Raw genomic sequence first — 26,730 nt, 5'->3', positions numbered from 1 at the left:
CAGTTTAGAACGTGTCCATTGTAGGCTAAAATAAATACACTAGGTTAGATTTATTTTGTCATGTTTTATTTAATATATTAGGGTTTAACTAAACTATCGAAAATAACGTCCCACAAGATCAACACATTGATCTTCAACCGGGGGTCTGCGGTCTGGCATTACAAATGCTGCCCACCCAGCAGTTAGACAGATAGCTTTGTGCTCTTACAGTGTGCGCGTGCTGCTCTATCTATTCGCAACTTCAGGTCCTGGGTCTCGCAGAAGATGACAGAAATGAATAATGCTTCTTTGTGTTCCACTGAAATATCGGAAACAACCATTACCAAGTCGGTGTGGAAACTAAGACGCTATGGACGTCTTTTACCAGCCAACAAGAATGACTGTACAAACACTTCTTGGAAGGTAATTGTTGGGGCTGGTGTACTTGGTTGCCTTGCTGTGGGTTAGGCTAGTCGAGCCTAATGCTATCAGCTAGCTATGGCTAGCTAGGTAGGCTACTTCGCTAGCCAGTGAGATTCACATTTTCATGAATTTAATGTAAACACTCTTTAAAAGGGAAATTAAACTCTTTGTAATTAATCCTCCACATTATAACGCCCAAGCGCTAGGGATAATGTTTTGAGTTAGCTAGTTATGATAAGTAGCTGCTATACAGTTAGGCTAATTAAAATAAGTGTCTGTGGTCCGGCTAAGCAGGACTTGCCTGTCAGATAAGTTAGGGTTTTTGTCAGTTATCTTAGCTTAGTGGTGGTTATCTTTCTTTGTCAGTTGTTCTCTTACCTTGCTGTATCTTCACAGGTATACGACTCCAAGGAGAGTGAAGATGAGATAGCTGTATGCATACTGGACTCCGGCCATTTTCTTGTCTCTCAGGCTGAAGAGCTCTTGGTGAGTGTTTTTTTTTTTTTAATAATTATTATTATTATTATTATTATTATTATTATTATTATTATTATAATTATTTTTGTTTTTTCCTTCTTTTTATGTTTTATGAATTTGCATGAAATGGTGACAGATCAATTAGTCACTAACACTATTCTATCTTTCTTCATTTCTTCTTCTTTTTCCCCCTTTTTTCTGAGAAAATACAGTTGGTGAACAAAAGCAACCTAGTAGACCCACTAACATAGAAGTGCCTGTTGGCCAAACTTGATGGTCTATTATTAATGTTAGGCTACAATGTGAGTTTTCGATTTCCTTTTGAGTGGGTTTTTTTTTCTGAAATAAAAGGGGCAATTAATCATGGCTGCTTGCCTTTTCTAGAATTCCTGGCCAATCACACTAGAGGGGCACGTTTTGCATTGTCTGCGTTTCATTATCCATTTACACAGCCAGTTGAGTAACAGTGGGATCGTGTTATGTCCTTGCAAAGAGATGGGGTATTTATTGCTTACACTGGAGAAAAAAGAGGAGGTATTGGAGAAAAAACCAAGGCGTTTGTCAGCAGAATATCCCTTCCTGTTTTCTTCAACACTTTTTCTCTGACGCCCATCTGGGGCCTGATTTATATGCGTATGCCATCAAAAGAAATTGAAGCACTTTTACATGCTTATTAGCATTTTTCATGCAGTGTGATATAGAATGTTATGAAGCTCCTTCCATACCTTTTTCATGGCATGTTTATTTTGATGGCGTAGAGTATACATTCTGACAGTGTTGCCCATATCTTCAGACAATAGAACAGAGGTGACATAATGATAGATAGATAGATAGATAGATAGATACTTTATTGATCCCCAAGGAGAAATGTAAGGGTCTCAGTAGCATACAGACATCACACACAACATGCACTTACAGCAGAAATGGTAAACATAAGTATAAGTATAAACATATAACTAAACTCCACTGTACAATAAAGACAGTAGAAGATAAGAAAACTAACAAAACTAAATACTAAATATACTATATAAATTAAATTTAAAAAGTCCAATGTGCTTGAGGGTGATCAAGCATAAGACGCTTGTAGTGACAGGGCTGGGACTGGTAAAGTGCTCAAGGGAGTGAGTGTCATGGTGAAGGTGCAAAAAGTAGTCCAACATTAGTTTGAGTAGTCAGCATGATTATGATTTGGTAGCTGTGCAGTATAAGCAACTAAAAGTTAAAGCTATGCATACTGTCAACTATTTATGTGTAGAACTTGTTTTTGCAATGTTTAAGTGAATGTAATCTTTTGATTTATAATTGTGAGTCAATTATAATTACAGTAATCCCCAGTAATGTGGTCCAGGGTTGCTTAAACTTTTTAATTCCTGAGACTATTCTCCAATGGCTATGGTTCTATAGAAGACCGCTATCCACCAAAAAGAACATTGAGGCTAGTGTCTGCATAACCTATAAGTTATCTTTTCTATGGGCAAATCTTCTTCTTCAAAAAATTTGAGTTTTCAAAGGACCTCAGATTGCATCATTTTTTTTCAAGGGGTGTACCCTGGCTCATCTTTGTTTTAACAGTTGCCTAAAAGGCACTGCATACTGAAGGCTGATCTGTGCTGTTGATCGGTTTAATGCTCTCCTCAGTCGACTGTGAAACTCAGAGGAGACAATGAGCTTTTAGGCCTTATCCAGATAGCCTGACCTTGGAGTGGATGGAAATCTCTACCCCTCACCTCCGTGAAATCTATTTAATGCCAAACACCTCGGGGGTGGGGTTGAAGAAGAAGAAACAAACAGTCCCTCAGCCAGACAGTACCTACAGCTACAACTGTTCCTCTTCTCATATAGGAGTCTCTTCTATGGAGTGCTTCCCTGCCTTTATGGAATGCTCCCCTGCCCAAAGTGTTCTGCTCATGGAAAGTACTGGGCTCTCAAAATACGCTTTGCCTCCCCCGTTTCTCACTCACTTAAGTCGTTCGTTAATGCAGCAGGGACCGTGTTGATGTATCAGTAGCAGTCATAAAAGCCCACTGTAACCGCATAGATTACCTAACATATCCTTCTGATTGATAGACATCACAATGTACAATATAGTTCTACTCATCTACAATTTACTCAATAATAATAATAATAATAATAATAATATAATAATATGATAATGACAATAACAATATTATATAAGTAATATTAATAGAACAAATCATTTTTTTGTGTCCAGTTTTACTTTCCCTTATTTTGCCTAACCTACTTGTCTCAGGTGCAGGAGAAGTGTGCTGACTCAAATTTAGTAAGCACATGGCTTCAGAGGGCAGGGAGCATCCTAGTAAATCCCAACCATCATCCTGACCACTGCTCTCTGTAGGGGGCATGAAGACTTTATTTATTTACTTGTCTATTTATATATTTTAAAATAGGAAATTCTTCCTTGATGTGTAGTGTAGTGTAGAGATGTGTGTGTGGTGACGGTGTAACCGATTGTGCCGTCCATATTAGAGCCGAGTCTCTGTGTGTGTGTGTGTGTGTGTGTGTGTGTGTGTGTGTGTGTGTGTGTGTGTGTGTGTGTGTGTGCAAGAGTTTATTTAGTGAAAATGGGGGGTTGCAGGATCATTAAAGTATCTTTACTCACATACCAGTATATGGACTGAGAGGTGGGTGGTAATTCAGTAATTAAAAAAAAAGTAATTCAGTGTTCAATGTGATATTTTGCTTTGCAAGAGAATAATGTTAATCTGATCCAGTCAGTGGGTCTCTGTGGTGAAAAAAAAAAAAAAACATAATCTGTTTTGAATCTTGAAGTTTGCTGATGAAATGTTCTCTTTATGTAACAGAGCTGATGTAGCCTACAGATTGCTCACCAGCTTCAATACCAGGCGATGCAGAGCCTAGTTTGAATTAGTCTGTATCCCTTTACTGCCATAGTGGTCGGCTGGCTAAGGCATCAACAATTTTAAGCCTCCTTGTGATCGTGGTGTGTTCAGATAGAATATGAGAATGAGCTGCGCTTGGGCTAGGATTTGGCCTAGCAAAGAGGGAGCAAGGCTTAGCTGGAGATCTTTTTAGTGGCCCAGTGCATTGAATCATGTAAGGTAATAAACAATCCCCTTTATTCTCCCCCTGTGTTTTTTGTGGTCATAGGACAAAAATACATGTACAGTAATATGTTTCATAAAAACATGCACTTCATTTCTTCGGGGATAAGAGGATTTTTTGTGTGTGTTTGGCTCTTCAGCATCAGTTTTGCCAAAAGCTGATTGTCTGCGTTGTACACTCTGTGACAGATATCAACTAATGCTTCTTCTTCCTCCCTCGGAGTGCCGGAATACTGTAGATAAAGAGTAAGCCAGTAAGCCTGTATTGTATGAGTCAGTGGTGCCCTCCACTGGTGTAAAGGGGGCTCAGTTGTCAGATCTACTCACAGGTCAAAGTGATCAGGATACAGAAAGAATTGAGAAAAATGTAGTAAAATGTCACATATCAGCTTGTGCTATGAGATTTGTAAAACATATTTGAATTCATTGCATGCATTATTATTTTTTTATTTTATTCAAGATTTTTTTATTATTATTCATATATCAATTAATTTATTATTATTATTTATTTGTTATTAAAATGAAATAACCCATGCTGTATATCAATGTCATATCACCGTATTAGTATAGTATGTCTGTTGTTAGTTTATTGATTGGTGATTATTGTATGTTGAACAGGAAGGGTTTTCCCTGATAAATGCTGCAAGCTTCCTGAAAGTACAGAAGAAGGCTGACGTTCTGCTCTTCCAAGCAACCTTGAAGGTGAGTAAAAAAATCTGCCAGTTTGGTCATGCAGTGTCTAACAGTTAAGGACTGTGGCAGCTTGATGCTTGATAATGATGTATCATTAATGTTCTCATGCTTAAGTTATCAGTGCTGCTTCCCATAGCCTGCACAGTGCACATGGTACATTACAAAACACAGTCATACAGATGTGGACACCCTCAAGCCAATCAGAAGCACATTATGCTCTTTAACTGTCTGGAACTGAGATGTGCCAAGGTGCACTCATGCAAGAATAGATGCAATCTAAAGGCTAATCGAGGGAATGTTTCAATAGCCAAAAGATGACCCTTACATGGTCAAATTAGGTAGATGTATTGAACTGTTGTATTTTGGTGATGTGGCAGTCTTGCAGTTAAAACCTACGCAGCTAAAGGGAAGACCAGATATGTGTATCTCTCTTTATTTCTTTATCTCTCTTTCTCTTTATCTCTCTTTCACATGACCACGTTACCTGAAGATGAAGATGTTATGGATGCTAATAAAAGCATGCATTTAAAAAAAATTGTGAATATTGTTGCCTTTGAGAGCCCCCTACGGTTCGTTTGGCCACCACATCTGTGGGCATATTTAGCTACAGAATATAATTTACAGGCGCAAAGAACCATCAAAACGTTTTCTTTTTGTCTCTATCCATGTCTATGTACATACTAAGACAATAGATGTGAAAGTAGGTCAGTCAAGTGATGCGTGCATGTTTGTGATCCTACAGGAGGTGCTGTTAGTATCCATCACGCCTCTCCATTGTTATTCATCACCAGCTTTACCTCTGCATCCTAATGTAGTTGTCACACCATGACCTCTAAAGCGAGCCTCAAAGGCAAAAGTTTGTAGCTGCTGCTGCTGCTGTGGAAAAAAAAGCTAATTACGTTTCATCCAGCTGCATCTTTATGCAAATCATCTTTAAGGATCTCCCTGTCCATGAATACTAATTGTTCACTAAAAATGTCCAAATCTCAAGCCAAGGAGATAAATAGATAATAAGACGAAATAAAAGCAGCGGTCGCCAGGTCTCTGATATCAGCAAGACTTTGTTGGTGGTGGGCCAGCCTGCTTTGTATTCCCCATAAAAACGATAATAAGATGAGCCCATCCCGCGTAGAATGACTGTCTTTCTGCAGGGTTTTTCCCAGACCCTCGCCAGACACCAGAGGAAGATGGATGTCAGGAAATGAGTAATGTGGTAATCCACGCGGCGGAGGGGTAATCTCCCACTGTAATTGGTTAAGTGACAGCTGCAGAGCACTCTGGGTATATTTACCATACTCCGATAAGGCTGTGACACGGGTGTGTGGCAGTGGAAGAGGCGGTGTCTGGGGCGTGTTTGGCAGGGCTGTACTTGCTGGGACAGCGGTTTAATTGGCAATTAAATGGCCCGGATGAAGTAGATCTGAGTCACGACACACATGCCAAATAGCCTTGGCACACGGTGCCCTGACACTCAAAGCAAATATTTTCCCTTTTCCTGCCTCTTTTGGGCTTTCCTCTCTTTATCTCTCTCTCTCTCTCTCTCTCTCTCTCTCTCTCTCTCTCTCTCTCTCTCTCTCTCTCTCTCTCTCTCTATCCATCTCCCTCTGTCCCTTTCCTTTGCCTGCTCTTTCTCTCTCTTTGTATTCCTCACTCCCTCTCCATCTCTGCCCTCTGCCAGTGGACTGTTTGCGTTGTGTGTGCGAGTAACAGATATGTGGGCTAAATAAGTGTGCTTGGGTGATTAAATGAAACCGGCAGAAGCTAATTGCCATGTAGAGAAAGCCGACTCCACTTAGTGGCAATACACAAATCAAGCATAGGTGTTCTTGTCTGCACACTACTTTAGTGGTAATATATTCTGTTCAATTCTCTCTCTTGCTCTCTACCTCTATATAGTGTGTGTGTGTGTGTGTGTGTGTGTGTGTGTGTGTGTGTGTGTGTGTGTGTGTGTGTTGCTGTGTTAAAGAGAAAGAGAGCAGGATGAGAGAGAGAGAATGTGAATTAGAGTGACAGTGTGTCAGGCAGTGGTGCACGTGTTCTACAGAGAATGAGTGTGCGTAAAAGAGAAACAGAGACGGCGTGCGTGAAAGAGAGCGAGTGAAACCACCCACACCAAACTCATCGAGCTAAATTAATTATACAGGGGGCAGCCGCAGTCAAGAGCACATTACTGCTGCCCACGTGCATGAGTGTTCCCACGTTCAACTGTGATTTATTCGAAGGCAGCTGGGTGGAGGGAAGTATCATAACATCCACTCCGGGTTCCACAGTCACTTGCTAAACCACAACAGTGGGCTATATTTGACCATGTTACTACTATACATGCTGTGTTGACCAGCTAACCCAGGCATTACAGTGAGTGTGTGGGCAGTCAAAGGACACCGAATAACAGGAGTGTTTTACTATCAGGAGTCTGTGCGTCAGCAATATAATGTGTACACACATACTGTATGTATTTGAATGGACTGAATTCATACATTAAATTCATGCTGACAAATTGGTACAAGTAATTTAAAACTGAGTGTAGTGCTTCACCAAATTTCTATGATTTTTTTCTTCTTCCAGAGATGGATTGCATTGAGTTGAGTTCCCCTTGCATGCCGGTGTTGTGTTGATTTTATATATGAAAGAGTCAACCCAGGTCACTTCACTCCTCCTTGACCAACTTCTGAATCTCCGATTCACAAAGCAACACAAAATGTAACAAAAATATGTCTTATGTCAGTCTAAGTGGGATGTGTTGTCTGTATGTGCCCCATATCGGCATCTGCTTGGTGTGTTGTTAACGTATGTTCTTCTGTCTCCATTTCTGTGTGTGTAAAGGGGGAGAGCCGGATCTTTAGGGTGCAGTTTGACGGGGCCAGCAGACCTGAGGCGATAGAGGAGTGTGAGAGGGCGGTGCTACGGCTGCAAGATTTCCTGCCAGTGGGCTCTCAGGAGAAACCAGCACCCTCCAGTAGCAGTAGCACACAGCTCCCCCTACAGGCAGAGCAGGTACTACAGCAGCTTGCTCACTCCTGCTGGCTTACCTACGGTTACAGAAAAGGTGGATAGACTTACAAGTAGGGTGACGACGTCCTGAAAAATTTGTGACAGTCCCGAAATCCTAGCTCTTGTCCCGAATCCGGAATTGTGTAAGCCTACTGGCACGAATTGATAATGTGCATTGATGATAAGCTAATTTTCATTCACTGTTAACATGGAAGCTGCAGGCTGGTGTCCTGGGACCTGATGAACACGCCACTAAAAAGCGCAAACATCTCTGTAGGTACCGGGAGGAGTGGGTAGGAAAATACGAGAGAGTGCAAGTTGCAGTTGTGACGACAGGGAAAATAGAGTGTGCAAGTTGCAGTCATGCTGACAGGGAAAATAGAGTGTGTAAGTTGCAGCCATGAGGATAGGGAAAGTGCAGGCATCCACGAGAAGGAGTGATTGGTTGAATGCATAAAATGACGCCTGGGTTACACAAAGCTACAACAACACAATCATTATGCTTTCTTAATAGCTGACAGTTTAGTGTTACAAGTGAGTTATGGAAGAGTTATGGAAAGGCCTGATTTACACACACTGTTGTGTTTGTTTTTCATAATGACATTTGAGTTCATGATTTGGGGCGTGCCACGACGTAATGAGTCCAGTTCGGCAAAATCCACAGACCTTCGGGTTTAAAACAAGGGGTCATTTGTTCAATTCTGTTTAGCCAACCCAGAGATATTGGCCAAAATGTGAAAGCTATCCTCATCTCAGCAAAAAAAAAACAGGTTTTGAGAAAATTAGCTTTAAAGTTTGTGAAGTGTAAATGAGCGTGTTATGTATATTTCCTCTCAACCAATCACCACAAGACTATGCATCCTGATAAAGTTCCCTTTGCCTTTGGAATTAAAATAGCCCCAGTGCTGTCGCTGTCAATCTCTGTTGTCCGTTCTCCAAAGAAATCCGTAGCCAAAGACTGAATTGCTTCAGAATCTCTAGCCTATTGTTTACGTAAGGGATAATGTATAGAACGCTGGTCATTATTGGGAAAATAAGTCCCGACAGGGCGTACCGGATCCCGACTCGCAGCGGAAGGGGTCTTGTTCCGCTCTGAAGGGACTTATTTTCCCAATAATGACCGGCGTTCTATACATTATCCCGCTTATTACACGGCTACTTGCCAAAACGAAATAATAAACTTCCCACGATATGACTTTAGCCTACATAGCCTAGCCTATTTGTTACCGTTCATCGTGGCATTTGCTGAGAAACATAGTTCGCAACAACAGACGTTGTATCAAACATTCTTGAATCAAACATTCTTTAGAACACAGCTGATCAACCGTCTGCTTTCACTTTTGAGTGAAGTTCCAGTTCTTGCGTAGTGATATGAAATACCTGAAGTAGAAGCACAAACTCCGTTGCCATTGACATTGATCCGAAAAGATCCGAACTACACAGCACAGCTTCTAAATGCTCCATTCATTCATTTGGTCTCTGCATTTATCCCAATCCGTGAATTAGTGAAACACACTCAGCACACAGTGAACACACACTTATCCTGGCGCAGTGAGCTGCCTGCAACAACAGCGGCGCTCGGGGAGCAGTGAGGGGTTAGCTTCGGTTTCAAGTCTGTGCTAACCAGTAGGCCACAGCTGCCCCTTTGTGAGGTAGCCTATAGTGTTCGAACAACTTCTGAAGACGACAAGGACAACAATAGCCTAATGCTTAATGCATAGCCTAATGTGTTTTTAAATAGGCCGTCAAATCCAAAACAAATTGAATCTGGCCAATCGGGTGCAATCTCTGTGAGAATCTGGTAAGCCCCAAATGTCAAGCATCCATCAAAGTCTACCAAATTCGGCCAAGGACAAAGTCCTTCGTTTTGCCGAATCCTGTGCACACATTTATGGAGGATATAAAATCTGTACTAAACAAAGCAGTTCACTATGTATTTAAATGTAAACATTGTCTTATCTTCACTATGTAAAATAGCCTAAATGAAGTATGGGCTCAGGTCATTTTGACAACTCTGACATACAGCTACTATATATAAAACTGTAGCATGCTGTATATATAAGACAATACAACTACAACATGCTGCATATATAATACAATTACAACATGCTGCACATAATACAATACAACTACAACATGTTGCATATATAATACAATTACAACATGCTGCACATAATACAACTACAACTACAACATGCTGCATATACAGTATAATACAACTACAACATGCTGTACATAATACAACTACAACATGCTGCATATACAGTATACTGTAATACAACTACAACATGCTGCATATACAGTATAATACAACTACAACCTGCTGCATATACAGTATAATACAACTACAACATGCTACATATACAGTATAATACAGCTACAACATGCTGCACATAATACAACTACTGTACAACATGCTGCATATACAGTATAATACAACTACAACCTGATGCACATACAGTATAATACAACTACAACATGCTGCATATACAGTATAATACAACTACAAAATGCTGCATATACAGTATAATACAATTACAACACGCTACATATACAGTACAATACAACTACAACATGCTGCATATACAGTATAATACAACTACAACATGCTGCACATAATACAACTACAACATGCTGCATATACAGTATAATACAACTACAACATGCTGCACATAATACAATTACAACATGCTGCATATACAGTATAATACAACTACAACATGCTGCACATAATACAACTACAACATGCTGCATATACAGTATAACACAACTACAACATGCTGCATATACAGTATAATACAACTACAACATGCTGCACATAATACAACTACAACATGCTGTATACAGTATAATACAACCACAACATGCTGCATATACAGTATAATACAACTACAACATGCTACATATACAGTATAATACAACTACAACATGCTGCACATAATACGACTACAACATGCTGCATATACAGTATAATACAACTACAACATGCTGCACATAATACAACTACAACATGCTGTATACAGTATAATACAACTACAACATGCTGCATATACAGTATAATACAACTACAACATGCTACATATACAGTATAATACAACTACAACATGCTGCACATAATACAACTACAACATGCTGCATATACAGTATAATACAACTACAACATGCTGCACATAATACAACTACAACCTGCTGCATATACAGTATAATACAACTACAACATGCTACATATATATACAATACAACTAGAACATGCTGCATATAATACAACTACAACATGCTGCACATAATACAACTAGAACATGCTGCACATAATACAACTACAACTAAAACATGCTGCACATAATACAACTACAACATGCTGCACATAATACAACTACAATTACAACATGCTGCACATAATACAACTACAACATGCTACACATAATACAACTACAACACGCTGCACATAATACAACTACAACATGTTGCATCTATAATACAATACAATTACAACATGCTACAACTACAACATGCTGCATATACAATACAACTACAACATGCTGCACATATAATACAACTACAACATGCTGCATATACAGTATAATACAACTACAAAATGCTACATATATAATACAACTACAACATGCTGCACATAATACAACTACAACATGCTGCATATATAACACAACTACAACTAGAACATGCTGCCACCATTTCCCAAAGTCAAGGAAGCATACACAACGGCCGCCCCTTTCAGGGATGCTACGTCATTGAACTCTGTCGAAGTACTGTTCCACTGTCAAGCATCCATCAGTCTACCAAATTCTACCTAGGACGAAGTCCTTTGTTTTGCAGAATCCTGTGCACACATTTATGGAGGATTTAAAATCTAAACAAAGCAGTTCACTATGTATTTATGTAAACATTGTCTTATCGTCACTATGTAAAGTAACCTAAATGAAGTATGGGCTCAGGTAATTTTGAACTCTCAACTTTGAACTCTCACATACAACTACTATATAATACAGCTACAACATGTGACATATATACTACAACTACAATTACAATATTCTGCATATATAATACAACTACAACATGCAACATATATAATACAACTACAACATGCAGCATATATAATACAACTACAACATGCGGCATATGGGATACGTAGAGCGACTTCAAACTGCCACACTTTCATTTTCATTTTGACATTAAATTTCTCTAACTGCAATGTTGTGGTTCTGAAAGGGAGGGAGGGAGTGAGCAAGAGACATGCAGTGCAAGTTAAGTCTTCTGCCAGTAGATGGTGCTCTTTGTTCACAGGCAGATTTAAAAGAAGGCAGAGCTCCTTGTGACATCCTTTGAAGAGTGATTTAGGAGATTTTCTCTTTTCCATCGAGTACTGAGTAGCAGTGAGATAACAGAATTGTTTATTACGCTGCGGCTCAAAAGCAATTTGATCAGGCTTCAGAACTGCAGGATGCCGATCTCTGCAGGTCTCGGGATGCAAGGAGAAGCCACTGGGAGGATCAGAGGTCTTAGAGCAGTTCAGAGCTTTCAATTAATAATGAAGTTATTGACTGTGGGATAACTGAGGCTGTAAGTGTGTGTGTGTGTGTGTCTGTGTGCGTCTGTGTGCGTCTGTGTGTGTGTGTTATAGACACAGAGAGAGAAGGGAGGAGATTGAAATAGTTAAGACAGTATCTGTGGAATGTTTATGCAATTATACAATGTGAGAATATGCCCATATCTCTGTAAGTGTCTTGCATTATTGTGTGTGTGTGTGATTTTTGTTTCTGTGTGTCTGTGAGAGAGAAAGATAGAAAGTAACAGATTGAAAGGAAAGAGCATATCTGTGTAAGTGTGTGTGTGTGTGTGTGTGTGTCTGTGTGTGTATCTAATGTTTATGCATGCAGTGTGTGGGAGTATAGCCATATCTCTATATGTTTCTTACTATGTTTGTGTGGATGTGAATTGCTGTACGTGTGTGTGTGTGTGTGTGTGTGTGTGTGTGCATGTGTGTGCGTGTGTGTGTGTGTGTATGAGCACCTGTCTGATATGCGTGGGCGAAGGCCAGGTGTTTCCAGTTTGCCATGAAAAACCTCTCCTGTGCCGCAATTTTCAGGCAGGTTCAGCAGAAGCCACTTTGGAGGTCCAGGGGTCCCTCCCCCTCAAACGTCTCTCCCAGGTAACCTTCAGAGTTCCACTTCACATCCTTCACCCTTAGTCCTGACACAAGCTTTCTATCTACTATTCATCCCTGGAAATCCATTTATGAAGCCTTGAACCCAAAGATGTGCCTTACTGCATACTTCTTTTGTGAATTTGTAATAGAAATTCAGCTCAGCTCTCATTTTTATCTGAAGGTGTTTCACAGGGGAAAAATCCCCTGTTTAATAGTGTTGTACAATACCTGAATTCTTGGAGTGTGTGTGTGTGTGTAATTGTGTGTGTTTTTGTGTGAGATTATGGAATGTGTGCGTGCGAACATGCATATGCGTATGTACATTTTAAATGTGTGTGTTTTAACGTGAGTGTACAGTACTGTATGTGAATGTGTGTGTGTGTGTGAGTGTGTTTACTTGTGCGTTCTGCATATTAAAATGCCCCAAATTAAAACCTACCCCCTCTCTCTGCAGCACTTCCTGGGAGAGGGCAGCCTGTCTCTGCCGCTGCTGTATCAGGCCTCCAGCCCCCTGGCACCAGCAGACCTGGAGCTGCTCAGGCTGTGTCTGCTAGACCCGGCCTTCCCTGCCTTCGTGGAGGAGGTGGAGGGGGAGCTGAGGAAGCTGTGTCAGGAGTGAGACAGGCGGGTGTGTGGATGCGTGTGTTTGTGTTTGCATGGATGGGGGTGGCGGGGGGTCTAAGCGTGTGTGTGTCTGTGTGTGAGCATGTTGATGTGTCACAGACAAAGTAGAGAGGGACTGCAGGAATCTGGGCCAGGCGTGACATTGATGTGTGTGGCCCTGTGTGTGTGTGCGTATGTGTCTGTGTGTGTGTGTGTGTGTGTGTGTGTGTGTGTGTGTGTGTGTGTGTGTGTGTGTGTGTGTGTGTGTGTGTGTGTGCGTGTGTGTGTGTGTGACTGTGTGCCTATTTACAGTCGTTGTCACTGTAGAGGTGGGCATAAAAATGTCCTGAGACAGCTTAGAGCCTGGTGTGTGTGTGTGTGTGTGTGTGTGTGTGTGTGTGTGTGTGAGAGAGAGAGGAGGCAAGAGATTGTCTGTACTTTTCTGTGTGAGTGAGTGGGCAGTGACAGGTTGAATCAGAGACAGAGAGACTGTGTGTGTGTGTGTGTGTCTGTCTGTGTGTCTAAGTGTGTGTGTGTGATCTAAAAATAATAAGTGAGTGAGTGTGTATGAGAGTGTTTGTGTGAGTGAATGTGTGTATGAAATGGTGTGGGTGTGTACATTTGTATGTATAGCCATTGAGTAGGTGCATAGGGAATTGACAAGAATTGGTTGTAAATGAAGCTGAATGAAGCTTAGTACATTTCAGTACATCTCTCCACACACAGTGAACACATGGTTGTACATGGAAGCAACCGCTGTGTGTGTCTGCATAGACAACCGCTGTTTACGTGCGTAGACATGATCTTGGCGTTGATGTGTGTATGTATGTGTACAAGTCGGAGGATGTGTTGTGTTGTGTGTGTGTAGATGTGGGTTGGTTGGTGAGCAGGGTTATGTGCATGAAATGCAGACATGTTAGCATGTAAAAATATTAAAATGCAGAAGTGTCTCTTTTGATCTGAGTATATGATAATATTACTTACCCACACACAGTAAGGCTGTCCCTCATTGTAATTGTGTTGTTTTTTTCTGACAAATAAAACAATTCTGAAAAATAGATGCTGAAAGAGATTGATGTGTTTGGTCTTATTTTTTTTTTTTACTTTTATTCCGAAAACAAAAATAAAGAAAAGATTGGTCGCACATATTAATCCAGTGGCTCGATACTGTTAGCACCACCCAGTCCTAGCCATCACATAGGTCCATTGGCAGCCTGACTCTCTCTCTCACACACACACATACAAACACACACATACACACACCTTATACTTAGCCATGCAGCTACCACTGTGTATTGCACTGTACCAGCTTTTCAATGACACTTCCCACCCCCCTCCCATCCCTGCAATAAAGCTCTGGCACCCCAACAGCACCCAATCCCCCCAACCCACCCCACCCAAACTCCCCAATAATCCATCTTATTGTCAGTAGATCTATCTCGAATACATATTGCATAGGATTATGGCCATGCTTTACAAGAATTCTTCATTGACTAAAAATAAAAATGGATCGGATGGATTACATTGAGAAATATAAAATGATATTTGCTTTCGTTTTTACAGATATGCTATATAATATTGGAACACTTACAGCGCAACATGTATACGACATCTACTCAAGAGAAAAAAATTATGTAACATTTAACCGGCATTTTCTCTATCACATACATGGTTAAATACTGTTCTGACCACTCCTGCCGGGCCTTTGCATTCCAACTGATTAAAATGATCTCTTTACACTCATACACATCCATATTATATATAATATTTCTTATATATCTCATATATCATTCAAAGATAAACTGCACATATAATCTCTATATTATTAGTTTTTTTTTCTGCATTTGGAAGATTTCATTAGAAAAGCATAATCCTTTTACTTGGATGCAAAACACACAGAGAATAAAACAGAAATTAAAAAATATGTGAACTCTGAACACCTCTCTGATATTGCATGCATTTGAGACGATATGTAGATATGAAAACGAGAAAAGAAAAAAAAATAAGGATCACTGTTAAGTCTGATGAAATGATAAAAAATAATCACGAGCAACATCTAGCACACGGGAGAAAGAGAGAACAGAAAAACAATGTGTACACCTTTTCCAAAAGGATTTGAGTCACCTGGGTCCACGCATCTGTTCACATAAGACTGAATAAGGCATGCTTAAGACAGTCACTGAGTTCTCTAATGCCAGTGTTGTGCTGTTATTGTTTTCTCTCTCTTCTCTCTTTTTTTCTTGATTTTTGTTGTTGCTTTTGTTGTTGTTGTTGTCGTTGTTATTAGTTTGTTTTTCTCAGAACGAGAAGATGTGCTTCATTAAAAACCACCAGGACCTCCTCTCAGATACCTTCACATGGTCACGATATGCAGTCCGTCAACTGTTGGGAAAAACACACACACAGTCAGGGGTTACTGAACTGATTGGGCTTGAAGAGCCTCAAGCTCCTTAGTACTCAAGGCTGCAGCATGTGCTTGCCACCAAAAAAAACAACTCTAAATTAAATCATCAAATTAAGTCTTCTGTGCAACCAAAAGGGCTGTGTGTGTGACTAAAAAGCTCCCAAGCTTCCCTTTCTTTAAAGGTAGTCTAACAGAATATGTCTCAGTCTCAGGCTATCATTAGTGATGTGGTTAATGACAGTTGCCCTGACGTAGGTGTTCTTTTGATAATTTACTGAAGTTATGTAATAGCCTGCTGTGCCATTTAGTCTGGCGTTAACACACACACACACACACACACACACACACACAGGAAAGGAGCTGTTACAGACAACAACAAAATAAACACAAAGCCTGCTTCTCAAAATGCATTATGTAGTGTTTTTTGAATTCTGGAGCTATTAAATGTGCTATTTTTAGGAAAACTGGGACCATTAAGGTTTATTTCTTTTGAGCTTCACCATGGACTGTGTTTTTATGCCCTTTGAGCACCTAGTCCTGTCCATCTTTGTTTTTGCTGCTTCGGCGACCACATACAGCTTTAGGTTTTGTTAAACATGGCATCTCAGGACAGATGTGGACAGGGTGGACAGATTTGTTACTTGATAACCTTTTCAAAACTTAAAAATAGCCAAAGGGAAACCCCATCCCAACTACTGGCCATCAGCAGATCAACAGAAAGCTATCCCACACTTTGTCAAACCTTGAGTCGGGGTTCTTATATATCTCCTGTAAGTTGCAATATTACCACTAATGATAACACTATCACAATGAACAGCCAATAACTGAATTTCTCAAAACATGGAGGCACTGAGTTTCACATCTGGTATGTGAATACAGAGCAGTATATCAGATCTGTGTCTTTTCTGCCATAAAGAGTTCTTCTGTCTGGCATTGTCAGCTGCTTATTACCAGGGCACGTGGGGTAATTAATGGATAAGTTTCCATCGCTGATCACGCATTGATGGAGCACAATGATAATTACACTGAATTAGCTCCATTCAGACTGTGGATCGTGCCGTGCCAACACATGGATGTGGTGCTTAATTATCACAGACCCAGTGGCTTGGCTATTTAAATCAGGACATTTGGGGAAACATCTGGATCTTTATTCAGTCCCCTTTGGGAAAGCACCTAACAGCACTAAATGGCAAAGTGTGCCAACTTGGTGCTGGTGTTTACGCTTTGAATAGTGGTATGCAAAGTGATACAGCCATACAGTTTATGGCAGTATTTTAGTTTATGTAAATTAACTTCATTAACTAACAATCATGTTACTAACATTCAAGCTGGGTCATAAACAGTGAAAAGATGCTGTTTGTGACACAGTTTAGCATATAATTTACGTGTGTTACACAATTGTGGTGATAATCCTCACCTCTGGCTTGATCTGTCAGCTCAGTTGGTGTTCCGTTGTCGAACTTTTTTGTCTTTGTGGTTATTTGTAGAATTTTTCCTGAGAGGGAAACAACAGACGCCTTGTCAGTGGTGGAAGATCTCAGTAACCAACAAGGACAGAGGATATTGTTAAGCGATATTGCTAATGCTAAAGAGGTGTATTTATCCCCTTTGCCGTATTCGTCTAGTATACAAACAAGACTGTGCCTCACGTTCAATAGGACATGGGTCAGCCCATTCAATTCATGGTGTAAACATTTAACTGGTCACCTTGGTGTAAACTCATACATGATATACAATATCATGTTTTATATGTATAATGTTTCATTTTATTCTGTATTAGTGTTCACTACACCACAATATTCATAACTATCTGTATGGGTGGTCACTATCACAGCAATAGTCATAACTGTTAACTAAGTTAAGTTCTCTTACATTGGTCCAACTGGTTCATCATCTGCATCAGAGTTTAGGGTGCATAGAAAGACAGAGAGGACAAGAAAACAGAATTAGGTAAACTAGAAACCCACACAAGTACAGGCAGACAGGCATTCTTTTCTATATTACCCTTTCATAAATTGACTTACCTACTGACAAAATGTTACAATTACTGTATGTTTAGAGTTGCTGTTCAATTTGTGTTTGACAAAATAATACTGAATGACATATCATGGAATGTTATATGGTTTAATATAAATCTGTGGGGCATGCTACATCAGAAACACCGAACATGCGAGAAACAGGAATAGTAAAACAACAATGTGTTAAGTTGATCCCGATTTTATATTATTAATTCTAAATTTGTATGTCAAATAATTATTTCCAATAACATTGTTTGAAGATCCAGGGACCAAGGTTTGCCATTAATAAGGGTTGCCATGTGTGTATATCTGAAATGTTGGAATTCAAATCTCTGTTGTACAATGGACCTACAATTTTGGACTTGCTTGTTTACTGCCATTGCAATCATGTAGTTGTCATGACAGTGAGTGTTTTTATAGTGTTCAGAGAAGTTATATGATCACTAATCTCACTGTCCCGTGAGTAATCTCACACACTATCAGCAGTCAACCAACAACCACCCTGCATCTTGAACATTCAAATCCTATTATCATTGCACCTTTTCTAAGCTTTAAAGAGGATTCATATTATTATAGGCAATGCAAAAAATAAGGGGAAAAACAACTTCAAGCCACAAACATTGTCCATGCTTGTGGGACAGTGTAGACTAATGAATAATGTTTAGGCCTTAGGCTCCTAGTTTCCATCAAAATATAATCCCACATAAATTCCATTCAGGTCACGTGGGAGCATTTGAGATGTCCAAGTCTACGAGATTGTGAAAAAATAAATGGAGGGGGGGGGGGGGGGGGGTGGACAAACGCACAACAACAAAAAAACAAGACAAAAAAGACAGCATGCTGTTAAGTAGATAGAGGCCAAAGGCATTCATCAGTAGTTTGCAACACAGCTGATATAAAACTCATCTGAAAGACACGAACACACACACACACACTAAATAACAATAAAGGTTTTCTGTGAAATTCATCTTAATAGCTTGCTATAATAGCCCAATGCTAATGATAACTAGCTGACCTGCAAGATAAATGCACACACACACACACACACACAGCCCTTAAAAATGTGTGTATTAAGTATATCATAAAAATGTGTGTGTGAGTGTCTATTTTAGACTTCATGTGTATGCATATAATGCATAAAACTTAAAAGAGTGGTAGCATCATGCTAATATCTATTCTGATTATGAATATTTAATGTTTCAGGATACATGAATAGGGCTGAGTATGTCTACATTACATACCATTACAATGAAAGACAAAATGAATATCATCTTGTAGGATGCAGATCATTACAATCCCGATAGGGACATTTTTAACTCAGCACATGAAATATGACTCAGAGACTAATAGATCTCACATAGACATATGGCAAAATCTAGCACAGCAGGAGAAATCTGTGGAATCACGGCGGGTGAGTTTGCGAAAGGGAGAGTCAGCACAGCTGTGTAACACCGTGCATGTCCTCACCACTGATTTGTTCATATTACAGAGGCAGATGTAATCTAGGTTACCTTAATCTACCCTTCACCAATCCCACTCTTTCTCTGGCCTGCAAATCCAACTGAGCCACAAGGCACTTTTTTTTCAGACCAATGTAACATTTTCATGCATAACTGCTAGCACACACAGAGAAAAACACACACAAAGATAAATATATGCCTGGGAGTTGCCATGCTTCAGTTAATTTCTTGTGCATCACTGCCATTGACATTATATAAAATGCAATTGACATAACATTAAATGCCATTCAGACACGCATTTAGGTTAAAGCACAGACATACAGATGTGCTAGACACAGTTCAGACATCAACGATAACGACGAGCCCTCAGTGGTGTGGAGGAAACAACCAGCTCATATGACTGTCTGAAAGTGTCTCAGAAATCACATCCGCCATCAGTCTCATTTGGGTTTTGGTTTTAGTTGTTTAGTTATTTTGTCCAGTACATCTTTGTGATTTTATAAAAATAAAAAAAAGCTGGGTGAAATTGGCACACCACCCCAAGACACAAAAGCAAAGAACACATTCCATCTGACTGAGCAGAGAATTTATACAAACAATTTTTTTTTTCTCTCTCCAGTGAGGACAGAGCTGCTCTTTTCAAAACTGAGTCAATTAGATTGGGAAAGTAAACTGAAAGCACATCATCAAGAGACGGAGAAAGAGTACAGATAAACCAAGGCAGAGGTGCTGGACAAATGGCAGGACTGGTAGAGTAGGGACTGGAACGGTTTGTGTCCAGTACCTGCAAATAATGAATATAAGACAACTATGCCATTTGAGCACATGTTGTAGAATAATAAAATAAAAAAATTCAGTGGATTAACAGGTATCAAAAACATGGTCTGGATGGACTGCAGAAGACAGATAAAAGCTGTAGTCTGTAGACATGCAAATGCGCTCACTTACCACCCGTTATGTATGTGGTGCCATTGGGGGAAAGGGGGGGAAAGAAGCAATAGCAACCCATTAAGAGAACCACCTCTGTTGATCTCATCCCTACTTATTAACCCTAACATGTTGTTCATGCATCACAGCCATCTTGCATTGGGCATTTCTATACTGTACTGTATATTTATGAAGAAGTCTAAAAGTGCTTTATTAACCCCTATATCCTTCCTCGAGCCTCAATTGAAGGTTCATGACATGGAATGTGTGAGGTTTTGAACTAATTGATTTTTTTTTGTGTGATTTTTACTTTTTTGTATTGTTTCAGCACACATATTTTCCATATAATTGAGCATGGGTTACCAAAAACAAACAATTCCATAGAAACATTCCAAGTAAAATTGACTGATAGGAAGCACATAAGCTTTAGCTTTTCTGGTCCGACATAGTACTTCAGTAAACAAAGGAAAAGTAGACTGCCTTGACTCAACCTCACCAAAGGCTGACCATGTCCTCAAGATATGACAGAAGCACTGTATGTCAGCAGAAACAATTATTTAATTTTGTGGGCAGTATTTTGGCTTTGCACGAGTCCGAATTTAAACAACAGAAAAAAAGAAGATATTTGAGTCACACATTTGATGCAAGCTGTTTGAGAGAGTACTATTCAACATACTCAGTTACTTCTGAGTGCATAACGAGATGGAAGTCATTTTGACAAGGAAGAACTGGAACAGCACCGGGAGAAGAAACAGTAGTGTGTCTACAACACTGCCGGGCTGTGCTGTACTCACCTGATTTAGAAAATTGGAAGGGGGGGGGGGGGGGTAGTGTTTAACTAAAATCTGTTGTTTATACTTAAAAGACTGTTGAGAAAGAGATAAAGCCTGTTTTGAGGAATGAGGACAAGCAGGCTGGGAAAGGATTATTAAGGAGCGAGCGAGTGTCTGGCTGTTTTTTATATATATATATATATATATATATCTTTTTAGTCAATGTATGGTAAGCAAAACGTGGGGGTAAACAAAACTTTATCAATTATGTGCCCAGCTAATTTTTACCTTAATTAAAAAAGGTCAGGTTAAGAACATACTGTAGTCCAGCAGAGGAGTGGCATGCATATCCAATCTGTTTTGAGGCCAGGTGCTGGACAAACACAGCTTATAGTAAAATAAATAATAAGTGTCTGCACACTTAAGTCCAGCTCCCAGAATTTATTTGACAACAAATGTAATTGCAGTCAACTAAATACTGGGAGCTGTACTCCAATATGTGGACATTTTTCTTTCTTTTACTCCAGGGTATATGACTATAGCAATGGCAAAAATGTGGTAAATAATGTCTAATAATTACAGTAAATGCATATTTCTTTGGATTTATATGGCTATTTATGTATGCACTAATTAATGGCTATATTTTTCGATAATGGTCACCATCACCATAACTGAATAATATCTCATTTATCATGTAACACCACTCTCATGTTCTTACATGTTCCAGTGTGCATATTACACTGCCAGAGCTTTGCAGCAAAAAAGCCTAAAATACTGTGAGACGGTAATCAACTTTCATGCTGCCTTAATTTATCTTGGAGAGTGTCATCTGATAGTGCTACTCTGTGCAAGAGAGGGTCTGGGCTGCAGTCTCATTTAAAGGTTAACGGCGAACCCCTGTGTGGCTGGGAGATGCCCTCGTGTGCGGCGCTAAAGGTCAGATTAGCATGCCTCCGCGGCGGCTGTGTGAGGCAGCAGCACCGGTCCTCCAGTGAGGAGAGAGGTGTGTGTTCTCTGGCTGCGTCTGCACGACTGCTTGTGCAGGGAGACGGGCAGCGGGAATGGGGAGTTTCCTTTTAAAAAGGGTCGGCCATTCAAGGGCACCTCTAGGGGCGCTGACAGTGATACTGGGTCTTGAGCCATAATGTTAAAATATGTTTACTAATAGTGTTATGCCTTCAAAGTAACATTATCTATGTCAAGTACAAAATGATAGCCAAAATTTCACCATCCATTTCTTAAAATGTTCTTTGTCATCTTAATTTTCTCTAGACCATATAAATGTTTATAAAGGAGCCCTTCATTTAAAAAAAAGTTTTTCTTATCTCTCTTTACTCTGTGGGTAGGCAGGGTAGCAGGAAGACATTTTGTTATATTTCAATTCAGAGAGCTGTTCCTTTTTACAAAATCTGTGTTTTTGAGGCATGGGAGGTAAGTAGCAGGGGGGAAAGCCCTAGAGCCTTTGGGCAGGTTTTGCATTTGCATCGTCCATTCTCCCATGAATATTCAGGTAAATACCCTCTTTAGACTTAGTGCAGTGACCTCCCTTTCGGGGCACTGGACATTGTGGAAAACCCTCCAGGTTTCCCCTTCAGAGGATTAAATTATTGATGGCTTTTCACCTTCACGACAAGGCAAATTATCTGCTACCTGAACTGATGGCCATCTTCCCATCCCAGCTGGACGGCGCTGGCTACTCCATGGGTGGCCAAAGTCGTAATTATAGCTCAATTATCTGTCACTTCGCCACAGACCGACAGTGTTTAAACAACACTCTAGAGGGATGATGCCGTCTGTGTGATGAGCTCACTTCAGTTGACAAGACAGGCTCACTCCCTCTTCAAAGACAGTTCAGCGCCTCTTTGAATACAATCAGAGTGCTTCTCTGTTTGCATCCATTGTTAAAAGGACTCTACTTCACTGTGTGCTCATAGTAAATCTTGTCGCACAACCAATGAAGGACCCAGGCCCCGCCTGTAACATGGTACTGCTACATCTAAGAGTCATTACAGCTGATGCCTTTGACAGGGCTACTGTATTTCTACATCTAGCTGCTGTTATATCTGATTTATTTGAGACATGACTGTGGAAAGCACTGCTCTCTCAGTCATTGTCAGACAAGTTAGAAGATTTAGTGTTTTATAGTGGACAAGCCTAAAAGCTTAGTAATGATCTGGCAACATCTCTATATTTAAAGGCTGATTGGCAGCCAACTGCATCTTGGCATCAAAGGTTACAAAGCAATCAAATGGCAGACATACTTGGTTTGCCAACAACAACACATTATAAGGGTAGCTGGCAGCTACAGTAAATGCATCTCTTCAAATGGTACCAAAAAAACCCTAAATGGCTCCGGTGTACTAGGCTTACCATCAGGCACCTCGTCGGGCTTCTTGCGTTTCTCGTAGACGACGATGATGACAACCAGGATGAGGATCTCGGCAAGCACGCCCAAGAAGGGCCAGAGTGGCGCCAGGTGGCTGCGCACCCGCAATATGGACGTGGAGGACTTGTGGCCGATATTGTTGGTCGCGTTGCACTGGTACTGGCCGGGGTCTGTGCTGATGTCCAAGTTGATGACGTTGAGCTCTGTGTAGCTGTCTTGGATTTTGATGAAGAAGCGGCCGGACGAGTTGTCAATGTCCTGGACATTGATTGACAGGGGAAAGATAATAACATACTCATCTCTTACAGCATATCTATACAGTATAACCTCCTCAGAATTACAGTTGTAAGCCAAGAAGTATTTTTATTTGCACCTTTTCATTAAATGCTATTGCTATAGTTAATCTGTGATGAAGTGTCATTCCGATTTGACATAATTTCATGTCATTTAAATTAAAATGATTTGTAAATAAGCATGTTCACTGGAAAACATGTTAAATGTCTGTTTGGACATATTTGTGTTGCCAGGGAAGGTAGAAATTCATACGGAAGGATATATTACCACTCCTGACTACTCCTGACTAAGTGGCTGAGTGCAGACACCACAAAGAGACTTACCACCCAGGTCTCGGCGACTTTTTTCCTCCAGATCCACACTGGGTAAGGATAGCCCACTGACTTGCAGTAAAGCATGGCATTCTCACCCTCGTTCTTGTTCTCACTGCGTTTGTGTCCAGTGACCTCGGGGGCAGCTAGGAAAGACAAAAAGGGAAACTTACACCAAATGACAAACATCATACTATACACCACTGACTATTACACAGCTGTGCACTGTAATATGTGTACTTTGCACATTTAATACTGTATAATCGGCGAGGGTGAACTACTCAACATTTCCCTTAACTAGCATTAGTTAACATTAGATTTTAGTTAATGTAAAAAACAATAACTTGTTTTAATAAACAAGAATCAAACGAGTCTTCTCCCTTTTCCTGTCTGTCAAAGATCTCATATCACAGCACGCCTCATAAGGAATTGTATTATTCTTTGGTCATTAGATAGTTGGCCAATTACCTCAGAAAAGAAAGGAAAAAGATTTTGCTTTACATCACTTTACTTTGCTTTATAAAAAAACATTGTCATTTTGTCATTTAATGGTATTGGCTGACGTGGGGCAGATGGTTTTGCTCCGAAATTGTGACAGCGCCTAATTCACTTCCTTATGAATATAAATAATGAACTGCAAGTCGGTGCTGAATTGTTTTATTTCAGTGATTCATTCATTCAATTTCAGCTATTCAGCCATTCTGACCACACACAAGGCCATATGTATAATCCCCCAATGCATGATTGAAATTCTCTGAGAGGTGATATCCCCTTGGGTAACCCTCCCCAATGAAATGAATGGATTTGATTCCCCGGTTGGGGCCATTGATGTAAGCGAGGAAGTGAGTGGCGAATGGAGCAAAGTGGTGCAGAGTAATTAGCTTGATATCTCTGGCGTAGTTAAACCGCCACTCACGTGCGGCCCAGGACCGCCAGGGCTGCCCACGCACGTGTGCGTAGCGTTGACTCATCCCCCTGTTTGCTCGACAGTGCTTCTGACAGCTGGTGTCGGCTAGAGAAAGGTTTTTTTTTTCCGTGAGAGACTAGGCTCTGGCGCTCAAACCATACACCTCCACAGGCTCCCACCCACGAGACACGCCGGGTAGGGGGAGGGGTGTGAGGTTGACAGCAGACAGTGAAGATATTCACTCCTTGTAACTCCTGTGCATTGGGCTGATACTGCTGCTGCTGCTGCTGCTGCTGCCACCTTTTGCTAATCCCTGAAAATTACGGTAATTCCTTCCATGCAATTAAGCAGGATAAGGGGACAGCCTGCAGAGAGTGCTCTCGCTAGCTGCTGCAGGAGGAGAGCGGTGAGATGGGGGTGGGGCCAGGAGGGGGAGGGTTCAGGCGTGGCCTCTGGTGGGCAATGACATCATCTATGTGTGATTACGGAGAGCACATGCCCGCCTAGGCAGGGCTTGTGTGGGTGCATGCGTGGGTGTGCCTACATGCATGTGTGTGTGTGTGTGTGTGTGTGTGTGTGTGTGTGTGTGTGTGTATGAGTGAGTGCATGCGTGCGTGCGTGCGTAAGACAGCATTATCCCGAGCACACATCACCTCTGACTCGACAGTAATCCAGCCGTCTCTCTCTCTCTAGCCTAGCGTCACACAAACAGACAGCATTGTCTCCGTTACACACACACACACACACTCTCCCTTTCTCGGCACTTTCCCAATACTGATCCTTCATGAGTGTTCACCAGTGTGTAATGAAGAGATAGAGGTAAATGAGATTAACCTAACTACTGACCCACATGTCTAAGAATCTACTATCTACTATCTTTCCTTAAGCCTGATTTGCACAAACAAACCTCAGGTTAACCCCCCCCCCCCCCCCCCCAATAAAAAAAAATATATACAGACAAACAAACATTTAATGTACCTTAAATTTTTGGTATATGGAACACAACATACCATATAAACCAAAACTTGTAATTGCACAAAAACTAAACATCAAATATTTCCAAACGATGCAAAATAGATATGAAATGATAAAAAAGGGATAAAAAAAATTTAGACAGGAGCGCCCTTAAAGCCGTGGCTGCTAAGGACAGATTATGATGGCGGAAAATAAAGTGCAGCTATTAGAGAGGAGCGGGCCGGGATCCAGAGCTTTAATCCAGCCCATCTCACAAGCCTCCATCTGTTGCCTCCCAGCTCAATGCCTCCAAGCCGGGAGTGCCAAGGACACTACAGCCCGGGGCAGCACAGTAGACACACACACACACACACACACACACACACACACACACACACACACACACACACACACACAGTGAGTGCACAGACCAGACCAAGACCAGTCCCACAAGTGCACACACGAGCATGATACTGTAGATGCAAATACATGCACCAAACAGAGAAGACAACCACCCGATATTTAGAAATATTAAACACACACTCCTGCACACATAGCAAGTACACACCCGATAAGTGAGGCATATCTGCACACACACACTTATGCACACATAGCATTTACACTCCCAGTAAGTGAGGCATACAGTATCTTTCATATCTGCACACACACACACACTTATGCACACATAGCATGCACACACCCAGACACACAAATTCACAATGCATACATGTATGTGCACACAAAATACATGCACACACCAAATGCATGCAATGAACACTTTCATATGTATAACATCAAAAAGTGCACATATACAAAACACAATACATGCAAATATGCATTTGCTATAGCCTAGTCACACTGTATTTGTAAGTGAGGCAATAAT

The 26,730-nt window shown here is 40.6% G+C and overlaps 2 protein-coding genes across 3 annotated transcripts in view; one reads left to right on the top strand and one right to left on the bottom strand.

The window, feature by feature from the left end:
- Positions 1-183: 183 nt before the first annotated feature.
- rec114 (REC114 meiotic recombination protein) lies at positions 184-13,887 on the top strand. The gene is made up of 6 exons (XM_042061642.1): positions 184-402; positions 799-888; positions 4,581-4,664; positions 7,479-7,649; positions 12,751-12,813; positions 13,265-13,887. Exons 1-6 carry the CDS (start codon positions 265-267, stop codon positions 13,427-13,429), a joined length of 711 nt encoding a protein of 236 aa, XP_041917576.1. The 5' UTR covers positions 184-264; the 3' UTR covers positions 13,430-13,887.
- A 1,809-nt stretch (positions 13,888-15,696) lies between these two features.
- Positions 15,697-26,730, bottom strand: part of nptnb (neuroplastin b) — a 39,821-nt gene continuing 28,787 nt past the window's right edge. Inside the window, exons 5-9 of one of the 2 annotated variants that reach the window (XM_042061640.1) lie at positions 23,999-24,132; positions 23,366-23,639; positions 17,690-17,711; positions 17,235-17,312; positions 15,697-15,795 (exon numbers count right to left, since the gene is read on the bottom strand). In XM_042061640.1, coding sequence (XP_041917574.1) covers positions 17,255-17,312; positions 17,690-17,711; positions 23,366-23,639; positions 23,999-24,132 — 488 coding nt within the window. In that variant the 3' untranslated portion in view covers positions 15,697-15,795; positions 17,235-17,254. The remainder of the gene's footprint in view (positions 15,796-17,234; positions 17,313-17,689; positions 17,712-23,365; positions 23,640-23,998; positions 24,133-26,730) is intronic. The other variant, XM_042061641.1, reaches the window with a different exon arrangement.

The sequence above is a fragment of the Alosa sapidissima genome, chromosome 14, assembly GCF_018492685.1.
Source record: "Alosa sapidissima isolate fAloSap1 chromosome 14, fAloSap1.pri, whole genome shotgun sequence".
Lineage (NCBI taxonomy): Eukaryota > Metazoa > Chordata > Actinopteri > Clupeiformes > Clupeidae > Alosa > Alosa sapidissima.
The sequence above is the reverse complement of the archived record's forward strand: the minus strand, read 5'-3'. Positions and strand labels throughout refer to the sequence as shown.